The 15,216-nt window shown below is 37.8% G+C and overlaps 1 protein-coding gene across 1 annotated transcript; it reads right to left on the reverse strand.

The window, feature by feature from the left end:
• Window positions 1-1,063: 1,063 nt before the first annotated feature.
• LOC139338398 (M1-specific T cell receptor alpha chain-like) lies at window positions 1,064-15,174 on the reverse strand. Its single transcript, XM_070973348.1, has 5 exons — window positions 15,128-15,174; window positions 2,129-2,335; window positions 1,862-1,900; window positions 1,652-1,759; window positions 1,064-1,290 (listed from the first exon to the last, which is right to left on the reverse strand). Coding segments are annotated over exons 1-5 (396 nt in total). The 5' UTR covers window positions 15,168-15,174; the 3' UTR covers window positions 1,064-1,288.
• Window positions 15,175-15,216: the final 42 nt, after the last annotated feature.

Genomic DNA, 15,216 nt, shown 5'->3' on the forward strand with positions numbered 1-15,216 from the left:
ATTATTATTATTAGAAGTGATCTCATCATTAATGATATTATTATCTATATTAGTTCCCTCTCTGTGTTTCCTGCTGTGAAAAGTCAAATAAATGTTTGAATCCACAGAGTCAAACAGATAAAATATGACAAACTCTAATCTGCTGCACCAGTGCGACCTTTAATGGTTTCACTGGGGCCTGCAGAGTCTGCTGTAATGAACTGCTTTGTGATTACAGAGGTTTGAGGGTGAGAGGTCCGTCTCTTTGAGGCCGTGACAGCAGCACATTCAGTCACGTCGAGTTTGGGCAGATTACCAGATTACGGGCCTCTGGACAAAGATGCCCGATTGGCCCCTCACTGTGTTAAATCTTCAATCAGAGGAGTTTAGGAGGAACCTGAAATCCACTCTGTGAAACGGTCCAGTGAATCAGTCACCTCACCTTGTCTTTGTTCAGACCCCTGAGCCTGATCAGTCTGATCTGCTGTGTTTATCAGCAGCATGCGTTCTTCTGTCTGCTTCTGCAGCATTTGATGAATATAATTCACTTTGATAATCGAATAAACTGTCAGTTATTGATGAAGTCAAATGTTCTGTTTCCTCCTTCTTGACAGATCCAAAAACATCCTGAACATTGTTTTACAATCTATATGAACTCCTGTTTGGGGTCCTTGGCCGTGAAACTGAACCGTCTCCAGCCCCAAATCATGTGACTAATCTTTTATTTTATCTTCAGAGGTATGTTTTAAATACATTTAGCATCATTTTAATTTCACGGTTTCCTCTCTGTGAAAGACTCTGAGAAAGAAAATGGATCTGTTCAAGCACAGACGTGAAATATTTCCCTTATTTGGTGAGATAATATTTTAAGTTCATTTATGTTCACGTCAGTTTGTTTTCAGTTTTCAGAGCAAAGGTTTGCCTCTTCAGCACGTCTCTACGTGTTGAATCAGGTCAGACGGCTGAATTAAAAAGTTTTACAGATACAGCAGTGAAGCCTCGTCAAACAACGAGGACATAAAGTCAAACGCGAGAGCTGAAGGAGGAATTCTGAAGAAAAACACGAGTCGCTCAGTCTGCTTTTCTGTCTTTACTGTCACACACAGCAGTTTTCACTGGAAGCATCAAAACGAACCAAAAAGCATTACAGGCGTTACAGGACGGTGCAGGTGATATGACATTTACACACATTAATATACAGGATGCAGACGTCTGATGAAAGACGAGGCGATGTTTTATCAGTTCAATCAGAAAATCGTCGTTTGAATCCGTCGTCTTGGACTTTTCTTCTGATGAAGGTCTGCAGAGTTTCTACAAGATAAAAAATGAAGAAATGTTGAATGAATCTGACACGAAACAGCTTCAACAAACTGGACGAAGATCTGCTGACGCCACACTAGAACTGCACGTCTCTAAATTCTAAAACACGACGTCACAAAAACGATGACATAAAATGTGTTTCAGTTGTTTTTAATCAAGATGTACAGAGTCAAAGCAGAGCCGAAAAACACCAAGAAAAAACTGGACAAGAAAAAGGTGAACGCGTCAAGTTAAGGGATTTTAGAAATGAATGAATGAATGAGTTCTGAATCGTAATAATTCCTGTATGAGCGGTCAGTCATCTGTAGTCTTATCTTATCTTATCTTATCTTAAATCAGCTGGTGTACTCACACTGACTGATCCACAGCCGGAAGGTCATCAAGACATTGAAGACGATGGTCTTGAGGAAGAGCAGTCTGAGGCCCAGCACGGTCAGAGACATGAAGTTCACCGTTGGATCTGCAGAGAAGAAGATGATGAAGATGAAGATGAAGATGAAGATGAAGCGGAACACAAAGAGACATTCTGAGCCTCAGACGGCCGTTCAGGTTTCATACCCACCTGGTTTAAAAGTATCGCCACACTGACCGGATTCGCCATCTGTAGAAAGATGTCAGACACGACACGTCATCGTTAGTTTGCACAGACATGAATAAAGAAGACATTCAGTCCAACTGGAGCTCATCGAGGAGCCTCACCAAAGAGCTGAGGTCCAAACTGGGAGACAGGATTTCAGCTGCTCCTGAACTGAGACTGAACTCCACACACGGCTTCACTTTTCTGTCTGACTTTTCCATTTCATTTATGAATGAGGACGCTCACTCTCACCTTTCTCACACTGCCCGTCATCCTCAGAGGATAGCCAGGCCACCTGGTTGTACAGGGAGTCCCCAGAGATCAGGGTAGCCTTGGTCTCGATGAACAGGTTCTTATAGCTCTCCTCCTCGGTTGCGTTGTGTCTGCTGAATCCAGTGGCCAAGCACACCTTGGTGTCACCACTTTCCAGTTTGTAGAAGGACGGCTTGTACTCCTCACCTGAAACACACAGCGGCAGCTCATCAACACGCCGTTCAATAACAGTCCAACATCGTCGACCATGGGTCCAGTTTCTGACTGCTGCCACGTGGTCGGCACAGAAACTGAGACATCAGCTTGACATCAGACGACTGCTGGGAAAGATTTCATCTTTCGCCTTTAATCCAGTCAGACACATTCTCACAGCCTGAGGGACTCAGACACCAGACTGCTGCTATCAGGCCGCCACAACAACACGAGTTCAGTCTGTGGTGAAACAGCGAGGGACCGCACAAAGACAGTCGCTGTCCAATGATGAAGACATGGTGCCGTCTGTTTCATTTTCAGGGTGTTTAAACAAAAATAAGAGAAGCATAACGATGTCTGAACGGAGACGATCCAAACACTGACGCCACACGTGAAGCACTTCATTCACACAGGAAGTAAACCAGTTACAAAAACCAGTATTCAGTCCAGAGTCCTTCAAGAAACTGTTGGCCTGATCATTTATGACGCCGTGACTCTTCTCTTTGTTGACAAAGAGTCATCAGTCGTCTCATTCAGTTTAGAGACGTCTGCCGTTGATTTGGGATCATATCATCTGATCGTATGTGGTCTATTTTACATCCGCTGACAGACTCAGAGAGAAGCTTCGTGTTATTTTACTGTATGTTTTCATGATTGAACCTGGTTTCACAGATTTGATGGTGTGAAATTTTAAAGGTGCTGCAGAGACCTTCACCTGCATTCTGTTCACCTGTGAGATACAAAAAAACTTAAGAAAAATGAGACCCGAAAGAAAACCTCCACCGTCATTGAAAGATTTGTATTGAATATTTGTTAAAACTCTTTTTTTTGGCTGAAGTTTCATTTCAGCACCGGATATAAATTTGGTGCATCACACATTGTTTCCACTCGTTTGGGTTCTTTAAGGAAAAACTGATGTTTGTACAGCTAATCTTCTCCACGAGGACGATCATCGTTTTGTATCCTGTAAGACTTTTCCTCCTCTGATGTGAGACACAAGAATTCAGTTTTGTTTTAATCAGAACGGCTGATCAGATCAGATCAGATCAATAACTGTCCATCATAGATTTAATCTAAAGTGAATAAACGCAGACGACGTGATGACGACTTTAACGGCAGACTGTGAAAACGTGCCGTGTTGCACAACGTTAAAAAATGAACGAAATGCTGACTTCAGTTCCACTCACTTGTCACGATGAGAAGTTTAATTCCAGATCCAAACACAGTCCTGATGTTGTCATTCACACACAGATTTACCTCTCAGCACAAACAGCAGCAGACTGAGCGCCGGGAACGTTTCTCTCTGCGCTTTATTTTCCAAATGTTCGTTCTGTTAAATGTCTTATTTTAGCTGCATGAACACCAAAATGACAAAATTCTGGTCTGAAGTCAAACTGGAAGACAAATTTAAAGAATTCATTTTGAGGTAAATCATGAAGAAAAGACAACAAGTCTGAAATGTTTAATTACTAAAGGAGGCATAACGATTCTTATTATTAGTAATTACTGTTCTGAATGGAACAAGAAGGATAAGAATCAGCAATGTCTTAAAAACGACTCACGTGACGATGAACTAACTTTGACTCCGGTTCCAAACACGAGCTTGTCGTTACGATTCACACAGCGAGTTCACAGCATCCAAAAAAAACAGTGACGAGTGACAAATCCACTTCTTTCCTGATCGACATTAACTTTACATTAACTTCAAAACTCTGAGCTGCATGCACCCAAAACCAAACCAACGAGAACAATACGAACTGTTTGTTATTCAGAGTGATGAAACAGTGATTTAAGAGTATTTCACAGGAGCACAAACTGTCAGCCAGTTTTACAGAAACCGTGATTTCAATGAATGAATGAATGAATGAATGAAGGTAAACATGTTGTGTTTGTCGTTGAGTCAGTTTGAAATCAAATAAATGAGCAGCTGGTTTGTTATCAAGTCAAACTTTGAGCAGTACGTTACAGCCGATGCTAACATTTAGACATTTACAAATTCAGGTAAGAGCAACAATACGACACGTTATCTCTCCTCTTCAGTGTTTTTGTAACATTCTTTTTTTTTAACGTTCGTGTTTTGTGTGTGATGAACAAACATTTTATCGTCTCAATAAAGTTGCCAGTTTGTGCTTTAATTCCTGCCAAAGTTCAAGTTAACGTTCACCAGACAAATCTTCTTGACTGTAACGTTTCCACTGATCACATCTTCGACTTCGCTACAAACTGACTGATCGCTTTCTTATTACGTCACCATGGCAACCATTAAATGCATTTTTGATAGATACAGAAGAACTTACGAGCGAGGACGTGCAGCTCGACGCCGCTGCCAAAAGTTAATTTGTAGCCGACATTCACACATTCATCGAATCCAGAACAAAAAAGCATGAGACACTGATGGGAACGCTCGCCGTCCTCACAGTGTATAACACGCTGTCGTTGGTTTATAGCTTTGGCGCAATGTTCAGTCCCACTGACGGACAGATGAGCCTCCAGGTCCAGTTCTGAACAGACCTGAACAGCAACTTCAGTTCATCTGCTGGTTCATTCACGTGTCCTGTTGACGTGTAACACTGGAACCACTTTGTTCCTTAAATGGTTTGTTGGGGTCACGAGAGGATGATTAAACTATTGTCAGATATTTTAAGGTGAATGTTTGATGAATTTTGAAATGTGACACAAAAGCAGATCGGACCTCTGTGGTCCCGTCGTCTGTCCAGAGGTCATACGTCAACGTAACACAAACTTCCTTTTTAAGCAGCTTTTTGTCGACGTTTCTACTCACGCGTCTGAATTTTCAGCTGAATTCCTGAACCAAAAATCATCTTCACGTTGTTGCTGTTCACACTGTGTATGGAAGCTCAACAATAACCTGTTAACGGGACGCTGAGGAAACCACCGAGGGTAGACCTGATCTTAACTTGGACCTTCATAAAACTCACCGTAAAAAGGCTGGAGGCCTTTGTGAGGCATTGAAAGTGACCATTGAACCACTGAACGGCTGAACCATGAACCATTAAATGATTGAACCAATGAATCATTAAACTACTGAACCATTGAAACAATGAAAAATTGAACCATTGAAACATTGAACCACTGAAACAATGAATTATTGAAACATTGAGGCGTTGAACCATAGAAACATTGAAAAACTAAACCACTGAACTATTGAAACACTAAACCATTGAATAATTAAGCCATTGAACATGGCTGATCAGCTTATGGAATGAAACAGGACTCACTTGTTTCTACAAAGATGTGGATACCTGATCCAAACAGGATCTTCTGGATTCCAGTTTGAGTCCCACATCAAAGAGAGCTTTAACAAGAACTGCAAACTGATCAACACTCACTGTGAATACTGCTGAACACTCTAACTGTGTGTATCGGTCATACTGTTTAATACTACAGTCATGCCAGATGACATGATTTATACTCCGTCCATGTCTTCATTAAAGTCTGACCTGGAGGCTGTTTGCAACTCTCATGGATGATTATTCATTTAAGTTCATTTGAGTCACAAACTGAAAAATTAACAGAACTTCCCTTTGAAAACTTCATTATTACTATTAAAACAGAAATCTTAGATATGAGACTCTGTCATGAGACCTTTATAGCTTCAGTGACTATTGGTGTGAATATAAAGTGTGATATTTAGAATTACTGCAGAAGACAGTTTTTTACTAGTTTCACTCGCCAACAATCAAAACACTGAACCAATGATTTTGTCACTGAACGAAAGGTCAGTAATGAAGTGGGTTTGAGCACAGATAAATTTAACATAAAATGTGCCATTGTTGAATCCTGATGTCATAAAAGTTCATTAGTTCACTCTCCATTAGTGAAGTAACACCCAGAGATTTGGTCGATAAAATCTTACGGTTTTGTATTTTCAGCTCAGTTCCTCGTCCAAAGATCAGCCGACGTGTCCCGTCATTCACACACTGAGACGCTTCATGGCGTGAACTCGGCGAGCGACTTTTTTCATTTTAATGCTAATTTACACGAGCTGCATGTCTGACTTTCATTGAAATATTTAGTGTTGAATGTTCATGTGAAGAGCTGCTGATCGGTTTGTTCAGATGCGTCAAGTCAAAGCTGATCCTTTTTAATCTTTTAGATTTTCAGTGGTTGAATTGAGCTGCTGTCCTGTTCAAACTCAGTGTTAACTGTTAACAGGTGAAATACGTATCAGACGTTAAAGATAACATTTCATATAAGGTTTTAGCTTTGAAGGGAACAAACGTCTGTTTCAAGTGAATCAAATCAGCTTCTACTTTTTAAAATAAATCTGTAAACATGCTTTTAATTTCTATCTCTATTCTTTGTACTAACTATATTAAAGTTTGCTTAACTTTACTGCCGCACATTTTTTCTTGTGTCATGCACAGTTTGATGTATTTTATCAAGCTCTCATTCACACATTTAAAAGCAAAGTGAAAGAAAAGCACCATTAAAAGACAAAAGGTGATAATGTGCTCGTTTTGTTCTTACTGGATTGTACGAAGAGTTTAGTTCCTTTCCCAAAGATGAGTTTGCGTGCAGCGTCATTCACACTGTATGTGTCCTCAACTCCAAAACCTCTGAACTTCTAAACTCTTACTGTTTTAATGAGAATAAAACATCCAATACTCTCATACAGATGACGAACACAATAATCTACTGTTATCGTCCACTTTGTTTCCTCGTGAAGTCAAACTTCAACATGCATGTCACCCACGTAACGTAATTACAGCCTTTACATTCATGTCAAATGTTCTGTGTTGATTTTACTTATGAAATAAACAAAAAAAGAGTAACTGTACTGATAAATGTTCTTATTCTATGAACAAATAATAATCACATATGAAATTTTACAATGCGTAAAACCTGTTTTAACAGAGTGTTTAAAGGGACTTACTGGTGTGAACTGTCAGCTTTGTTCCAGGCCCAAAAGTCAGTTTGTTGGCTCCATAGTTCACACAGTGTCACACTTCAGTGCAAATATGCCAAAGAATAAAATGTCCTCACTTCAAACCGTCAAAACATCCCCCAAACTTCAAATGAACAGCAAAGAAACGAGAGATTATTCCAGAGTAAAACAGCTGAACTTATCGGACCAAACTGAAGCTCTAGATGTTGAATTTTCTTGCCTGGTCTCATCGATTAAAAAGGTTTAAGTCCTGACTGACTGAATGGACGGTTCATTTCATTGCTCTGAGTCTAATAAGGTGAAATGGGGGATGGACAAATTTCAGTGATTCAACTAATGTATTAAAGTCTACTTGCTCAAGTGGAAGCCAATGGTTCCCTATCAAAACTTAGGGCCTCATTTCCCACAGGAATCTTTACTGATTGCATGGAAAAACTCACTGAAGAAAACAGATAAATGAGACTGGAACAGGAGTAATGCTAGGGTAGAAATGTCGGAATAAACATTCACACTGTACGCTGACGACACGAGTGTCTCTAAGTTACAGTATCGTTAAGGGACATTTGTCACAGAGTAACCCATCAGCTTGCTTTACTGTGAATCGTTTCTGAGGAAACGTAGATTTGTTGGTTACGATAAAAGTGGTTTCTTCACGTTTCCGTGGAAATAAACAGGTTTTACTCACTGTCATGAACGATGAGTTTAATTCCTGATCCAAACTGGAGTTTTCCGTAACCACTTGTAGTCACACAGTTCAGTATGGCTGAGCAAAAACTCAAAGGTTTCAAAGACTTCACAACTGAAAGGTTTCTAAATGATGAACATCAACACTGAGAGAATTATGGGGCTGTTTGTATTATGCTTTAACAGAAAATCTTCCATCAATAACTACAGTTACTACTGTTAAAGAACATCTTGTTCTCATAGGATTAAAGACTTTAGAGGTCAGTTAAAAGGAGAAATGTGTTTATTATCACTGCAGGCAAGTTTTTTACTCACTGTCATGAACGATGAGTTTAATTCTGGATCCAAACTGGATTTTATCCAAACCAGCTCCAGTCACACAGTTCAGGAAGGTGGATCAATAACTCAGATACTCAATCACAAACTTTCTTTATCCATCTCCTGTTTTCGCCAAGTATTGACTTTTATTAGAAATAATTTTGAATAAAAGTTGAATTCATGGATGAATCAACTATCATGTGATCAAAACATGGAAGATGGGCTCATGAACAAAAATTGCATCTTACTGCAGCGTTTAAGCACAAGCCCTGCAATCATTTAGATTCTTATTTAAACTGCCATTTATCTCTAGCGTCAATCATTGAGACAAATGTCCAGCAGGTTTGCCGAACTTGAAGGAATAATCTAAACTTCTCTTAAACTCCATAAAGCTAAAGGTGTTCAGTTGACGTTACTAAATGCTGATAACAGCACAGAAAAACACAAAAATCTGTACAACATTAATTCATCACCAATCATTTCTTGTCAATCAGGAAGATCCATATCTTTACAGTGTTTCAGCCTTTTTAAAGTGACTCACATGTTTTCTGCTTCATGAATAGAAAATCTTACTGTTTTCTATCTTCAGCTCAGTTCCTCGTCCAAAAATTAGCCTTCCACTTGCGCCTTTCACACTCTGAGATGCTTCACAACAGAAACTCACTGAGCAGCTGAATCCGATTATTCATAGTTTGCTTTTGTTTTTTTTTTACATTTTCAAAGGAAAAAAACTTAAAATGTTAATTTTAAAACATGAATCACCTGCTAAATGTTTTAAGTAAGTATGTTTAAAGTACAGATTTTTACTCAGGTCTTTAGATTTTAGTGAAATATTGAATTGGTTCTACTCTCACTGTACGTTGACGATGTCCTTTTATACATCACTTACTGAATTAATGAAAGCTATTAAAGTTTGACAGGGACCGCACGGGAAATGAAATGAGGACAAAAAACAAGTGTCTCTAAGTTAAAGTATCGTTAAGGGACATTTTTGACTGATCAGCTTCCTTTAGTGCCATTTTTTTTAAATCAAGTGCAGTGTTGGACTTTGTTTCATCAGACTGAACATTTGATCACGTTACACTTCATTTAGTTGAAAAGGATTTTGTGTGTTTCAGTTTTGTTCACATTGAACTGTTGCATCTGTGTTTGATCAATGACAAAATCAATTCACTCTTTCTTAACTGATAAGCAGGTCTACAGTGTTTCTGTCAGCTCACTACACATTTATTTATCTTTACGATTCACTTTCTGTTAAAGTTGTTTACTCACTGTCATGAACGATGAGTTTAATTCCTGATCCAAACTGGAGTTTTTGGTAACCACCTGTAGTCACACAGTTCAGGACGGCTGAGCAAAAACTCAAAGGTTTCAAAGATTTCACAACTGAAAGGTTTCTAAATGACGAACATTAACACTGAGAGAATTATGGAGCTCCCAAAGTAAATTATGATGTTTGTATTGAAAACATGAATCACCTGCTGAATGTTTTAAAAGTGCAGCTGTTGAATCGGTTCTGAGGAAACAGAGATTTTTTATATAAAAAGTCGGTTTCTCCACGTTTCCGTGGTAATAAACATGTTTTACTCACTGTCTCGAATGATGAGTTTAATTCCTGATCCAAACTGGAGTTTTTGAAAGTTGTTTGAAGTCACACAGTTCAGAATGGCTGAGCGAAAACTCACAAACTCTCAGATACTTCATAAATGCTCAAGAATCATCCAATGAAACCTCTGAAGCTCCAGTATTTTTATACTGATGTTTGTATTGTATTAACTTAATGAGAACCTATTTCTATGTACTACGTTACCTTTGCTTTTCATGTTATATGTAATTTAGTTTAAAGGGTTCTGTGTGTTTCCACTGACTGTAGATTTGTCTTAGTGTTAAATCTGTTTTTCACTTCAGTCATTTTTCATTTTATTTTTTATTTTTGCCATTTTTGGGTGAGATATGTCAAACTGACCCCCAGCACATGAAGCTGTGCTCACAATATTTTGTGCAGCCGTGTGTTCTGTATCGATCTGATGGAAATTATGATCACAGCCACAATAAGTTTCTGTGAAACAAGGAAAGACAGCAAGAAAACTGAGTTTAGAAACTGAATTCTGACACAGATATTAATATTAAATACTAACTAAATGAATTTATACTACAAATCTGAAGAAAGAGTTCAGTGAAAACAGGCAGTTTGTGTCTGTGGAATGAAGTCAATGTGACGACTTTACAAGTTCAACAAAAGTTTAAAAGAAACTTTTTTGTTATAAGATAAATGAGATTTGACTCACTGGTCTCAATGATTAGTTTGGTTCCTCTTCCAAAGGAGAGTTTTCTGAGTCCAGATTCAGTCACACAGTCATCAGCTTCAACCCCAAAAACTCAAACTGTGTTTTCTTAGTATCAGGATAGTACTAGTACGGTATACTATAGTACTGTTTGGAAATCCTTTCCTTTTACAATGTTGGATTGTTTTTCTTTTCTTCTTTCAGTGCTGAAAAAATAAAGTTTCCACTGAAATTTTTTTGTTGTTTCTTGAGATAAAATTTTTAGAGGATTAAAGAGATGTGACAACAAATGACCAAGTAAAATAATCAGATTTTTCTCTTCAGATAATCTTAAAGAAAATTATTTTCTTACTGATTTGCACAAACAGACTCGTTCCGCTGCTGAAGGAAAGTTTGGCTCCTCCGAAATTCACACAGCAACAACAGCAAGCACAAAAACTTTCAACGAAGGATCCAAACTTTACTTCACTGCTGATGAAGACAACATTTGAGAGGAGTTAAACGGTTACCAGCGGTTGAGCAGTGAGAAAATATAATAATAAACAAGATATTTTGTGTCCGGGGCAGATAAATGTCCTGAAGGCACTTATTAATGGTGGTGGACAGAAAATCATTTGACATTTCTGAGACGACCTCAACAAACCATTAAGGACTGACTGCTCACTTTGTTAGAATGACACAATCTGACATAAAAAAAAAAAACATTTTCATCTAAAAACATTTCAACTTATTTTCAAGTTTAAATGTTGATTATAAGACTTAATGTCATTGTCATTAAAGGCATGATTTGTCTCAAGTTAAAAGTTGAGAATTTGTCCATGAACCCAATGATAAGTCCTTTAAAAGAAACAGATTACTCTCACAGTTTGAATATTCTTGATTTGGTCTCTTTAAGTAATAAATTAGCATGTTTCCGTTCATACTTACTCATATTTGAGACTTTGAGAAAAACATTCAAACTACATTAAAGTGCCTGCAGACATGAGATCAACATAGGTGTTCAGGAGATGACAGGAATAAGACAAACTTACTGGGTTCAACTGTCAGTTTAGTGCCAGAACCAAAGTAGATCTGATAAAGTCCAGATCCAGTCACACCGTGACAACGACAGCTACAGAAACACTGAGACTGATCTCAGCTCAGTGTGACGCTGACGGACAGCTGCTGCTCTCAATCTAACATCTACAATGATTGAACTTAGAAATCCAAAACCAAAAGAATTAAATAAAACGAACTGTCACGAAAAATGAAGGACTGGAAAATGTACAAATATGTTTTCTATGTAAAGTAAAATTAAGTTTTACTGTGTCACAGATTAGTGTTTCCTTACGTGTTTGGACACACAGTTTGGTTCCAGTGCTGAAGAGCAGCTTCAGTCCAGCGTTCACACACCAGAAACAGACTGAACAAAAACAACTGCAGCCTTTCAGAAAGCACAAAGAAGAAACCAGCAGAGATCCATCACAGCCTGAGGTCTGCACTCATGAGGCTGGACGTTCATTAAGTTATGAAAGGGCAGAGTAAATAAAACTAACACATAAAACACATTTTTAGATGTTCCTGTGAAATCTGTTGAGTAAAGCGAAAAAAGACAAGATGTGCTAATATGAGAAAGGACACTACTGAAAAATTCAGTATGTTTTTAGATAATTCAAGCGTATGTTGTCCAGTGAACCAAAGATTATTCCACCAGGTCTTCAGTGAAACATGAACACTGACTTACTTGAACCAACAATCAGTTTCGTTCCACCAGCGAAGATGCTTTTGGAAAGCCCAGCGTCAGTCACACACTCCAAAACTCTCATACAAAAGACACAGACATCCACTGAAATCACACAGCTGCATGCATTTTAGGGAGTCTGAAGCGAGAACAATAAGTTAGATGTGCATCTTTAAAAGGGAAACAAATCTTCATCTATAGTTTAATATTTTCAGGCCGTAAATTACGATTTAATACCTACTCTACCCAGCAGGCCTAACAGCTCCAAACTTAGCCTTCATTTTGATTATTTTGATTAAGTGTTTTTAATGTAATCATGGATGTAAATATTTGCGTATTTGCTGTGTTCTTTTATATTTTAAAGTGTGTATCACCTTTGCTGTTTCATCTGTATTCATCTGTAATAAGCACACTATATTGTTCTTGTGTATGAAATGTGATGTGAAACAGATGAAGTGGCCTCTCCTTGGTGAAGAGCCATAATGTATTACAGTTTGTAGGTTGTGTAACCATCAAGGTAAGTTTGATCTATTGTTTAATCTGTTTTATGTCAACTAACCACACATGGGGTTCAACCCCATATGTTGAAAACCTTGTAGGTGGTTGAACGTTGTTCAGTGCAGACAATGTAGCATTGATCATTCATCAGGATAAGATCATGCTTTTTTTTTTTTTTTAGCTTCATTTTTTCTAAAAATTGTAAAGAAACGTAACATCATCCTAAATGTGCCACAATGTACTAATAAAGGGGCAGTACTCACTGGGTTCGATAGTCAGCCGGACTCCTTCACCAAAAGTGAATTTCAGGTTTGTCTTCACACATTGTTTCTGTCTTTAACAAAAACTGCTGTGCAAAGTTTCTCACATCGTCTGCAAACATTAACTTTTTCTGCTGTTATGTCTTAAGGTCGGTGCTTTCTATTAATGAAAAACACTTCCTAAAAATCAGTTCTTCTTCATGTCTTCACTGACTTCACAGCATTAATAACAGCATCTAATGCAGAAGTTCATTTTGGTGGAAATGTTTGAAAATGTTGAAATTTAAAAGATGACTGATCACTGATCAGTTTGTTAAGAACATAATTCATAAACGATAACAGGTATGATACTTCTCCGCGTTATGTAATCCAACATGTTGCTTCGTCAGAACAAAGATTAATTTACTTATTGAGTATTTGAGTATTTCTACTCACTGCTTTCGACAGTCACTTTGGTTCCTTCTCCAAAGACAAGTCTCCAGTTTGACCCAGAAGCAGTCACACAGTGGATCACATCTCAACATTAACGACAAACTGTTTCCTCTAAAGCTTCCAAAACACGAACAACTGACAAGATTTAACAGTCAGCTGTCAAAGTGTCTGATCCCCACCAATCAACCAATCAATCACTTTGATCCCTCTCCCATCAAAAACGAGCTCTGTTGAGGAATCAGTCTTATCTTTTTCTTTCAGGGCTAAAAGTTTAAATCTGTGACGTATGAAATCACATCATCTGCAAACAAGCGTATGTGAATACTGGATTTAACTGTATTTCTCAGCAGAATTTTCATCTGCCTAAATTATCTTATTCACCGATTTCCATTAAGATTTCTGTTACCTGCTCAGCCCATTTTTTAATCTTACTTTCTCATCAGTAAACAGTAAACTAAATCAAACTGGGTGAAAAATAGCATTGTTTCCAGATCGTTTGATCCTTTAATCGTTTTCCTCATGAACTTTTAAACTACTGTATTCGTGATTTCTATTCTCTGCTGTTGCTTAAAGATAAACAGTTAAACACAGGAATCATCATAATAATATTTGATATCTATTGAGAAGCTGCTCATGAACTTTTCAACAACTGTACAACCAGCTAAAAACTGCTGAATTCAGAGTGTGACACGAGATCAACTTACTTGATTCAATGTTCAGTTTTGTGCCAGAACCAAAGATTAGCTTTGTATTTGTGTAGTCAGTCACACAACACAAAACGCAAGCACAGAAACACTGGGATCAGCAATCAGTGGCATGGACCATTTCCCTGATCTGAATCAGTTTTAAGAGCAAATTCTGTCAGGAATAAATAATCTAAATTGAAATAAATGTTAATCTAGTGTTTTCTTTTGTATATGAGCTGTTGGTGGACATTTCAGCCACTGAGGAGTCTTGTGAAAAAAAAAAAAAAATCGGGTAAATTACATCAAACAGTTCAGTAACTTACTTGATTCAATACTCAGTTTTGTTCCAGAACCAAAGATGAGTTTGTTATTTGAAAAGCCAGACACACAATACGAAAGCCAACTGCATAAACCCCGAGGTCAGAGATGTGGACTGTGAGAAACATGAAGCTACTTGACTTATATTTAAACAAGTGATAGGCAAAATAATTCCGGTATGTACATTGTACATTTGTATAACATTTCAGCAATGAAACATGTACAAAAGCTGCTTGTGCACATTTGAGTAACAGCAGGTTAAAATGCTGAATTCAGTTGCATTAGTTCAAACAGCCGTCCAAACCAACCACCAAATTAAGAGGATACCTTACCGGATTCAACTATAAGTTTGGTGCCAGAACCAAAGACGAGTTTCGTACTTGAGCTGCCAGACACACAATAAGAAATGCAACTGCACAAACCCCGAGATCAGTGATCCTGACTCTTTTCTCATTAGGCACTTTATATGTAACAGATATAAACATCTTATTTAATTAAAATAAATTGGAATGAAACAGCTTTTCGGAGATTAAATCATTGCTGGAGTTTTAAAAGCTTAAAAGTCTCAACTAGGTTTATCTAGAGGTTTCTATTTTCCATTTTACTGAATATTTAAGATATTCAGATGAAAATGTTGAGTTTAGAAAGTTGCTTTAGGTCAAATAAAATAACTTACTTGATATGATTCTCAGCTTTGTGCCAGAGCCAAAGACCATTTTTGAGTTTCCATAACCAGTCACACAATGAGAAAAGCAGCTGCATAAA

Source organism: Chaetodon trifascialis, chromosome 11, assembly GCF_039877785.1.
Source record: "Chaetodon trifascialis isolate fChaTrf1 chromosome 11, fChaTrf1.hap1, whole genome shotgun sequence".
Lineage (NCBI taxonomy): Eukaryota > Metazoa > Chordata > Actinopteri > Chaetodontiformes > Chaetodontidae > Chaetodon > Chaetodon trifascialis.

Excerpts from the sequence above, each read along its gene's own strand:
- LOC139338398 (XM_070973348.1), bottom strand. The coding sequence starts at position 15,167 with ATGGTCTTTGGCTCTGGCACAAAGCTGAGAATCATATCAA. Across the intron at positions 2,336-15,127 it reads AAAGCTGAGAATCATATCAA|GTGAGGAGTACAAGCCGTCC; the intron begins GTAAGTTATTTT and ends TGTGTGTTTCAG. Across the intron at positions 1,760-1,861 it reads TGGCGATACTTTTAAACCAG|ATCCAACGGTGAACTTCATG; the intron begins GTGGGTATGAAA and ends TCTTCTCTGCAG.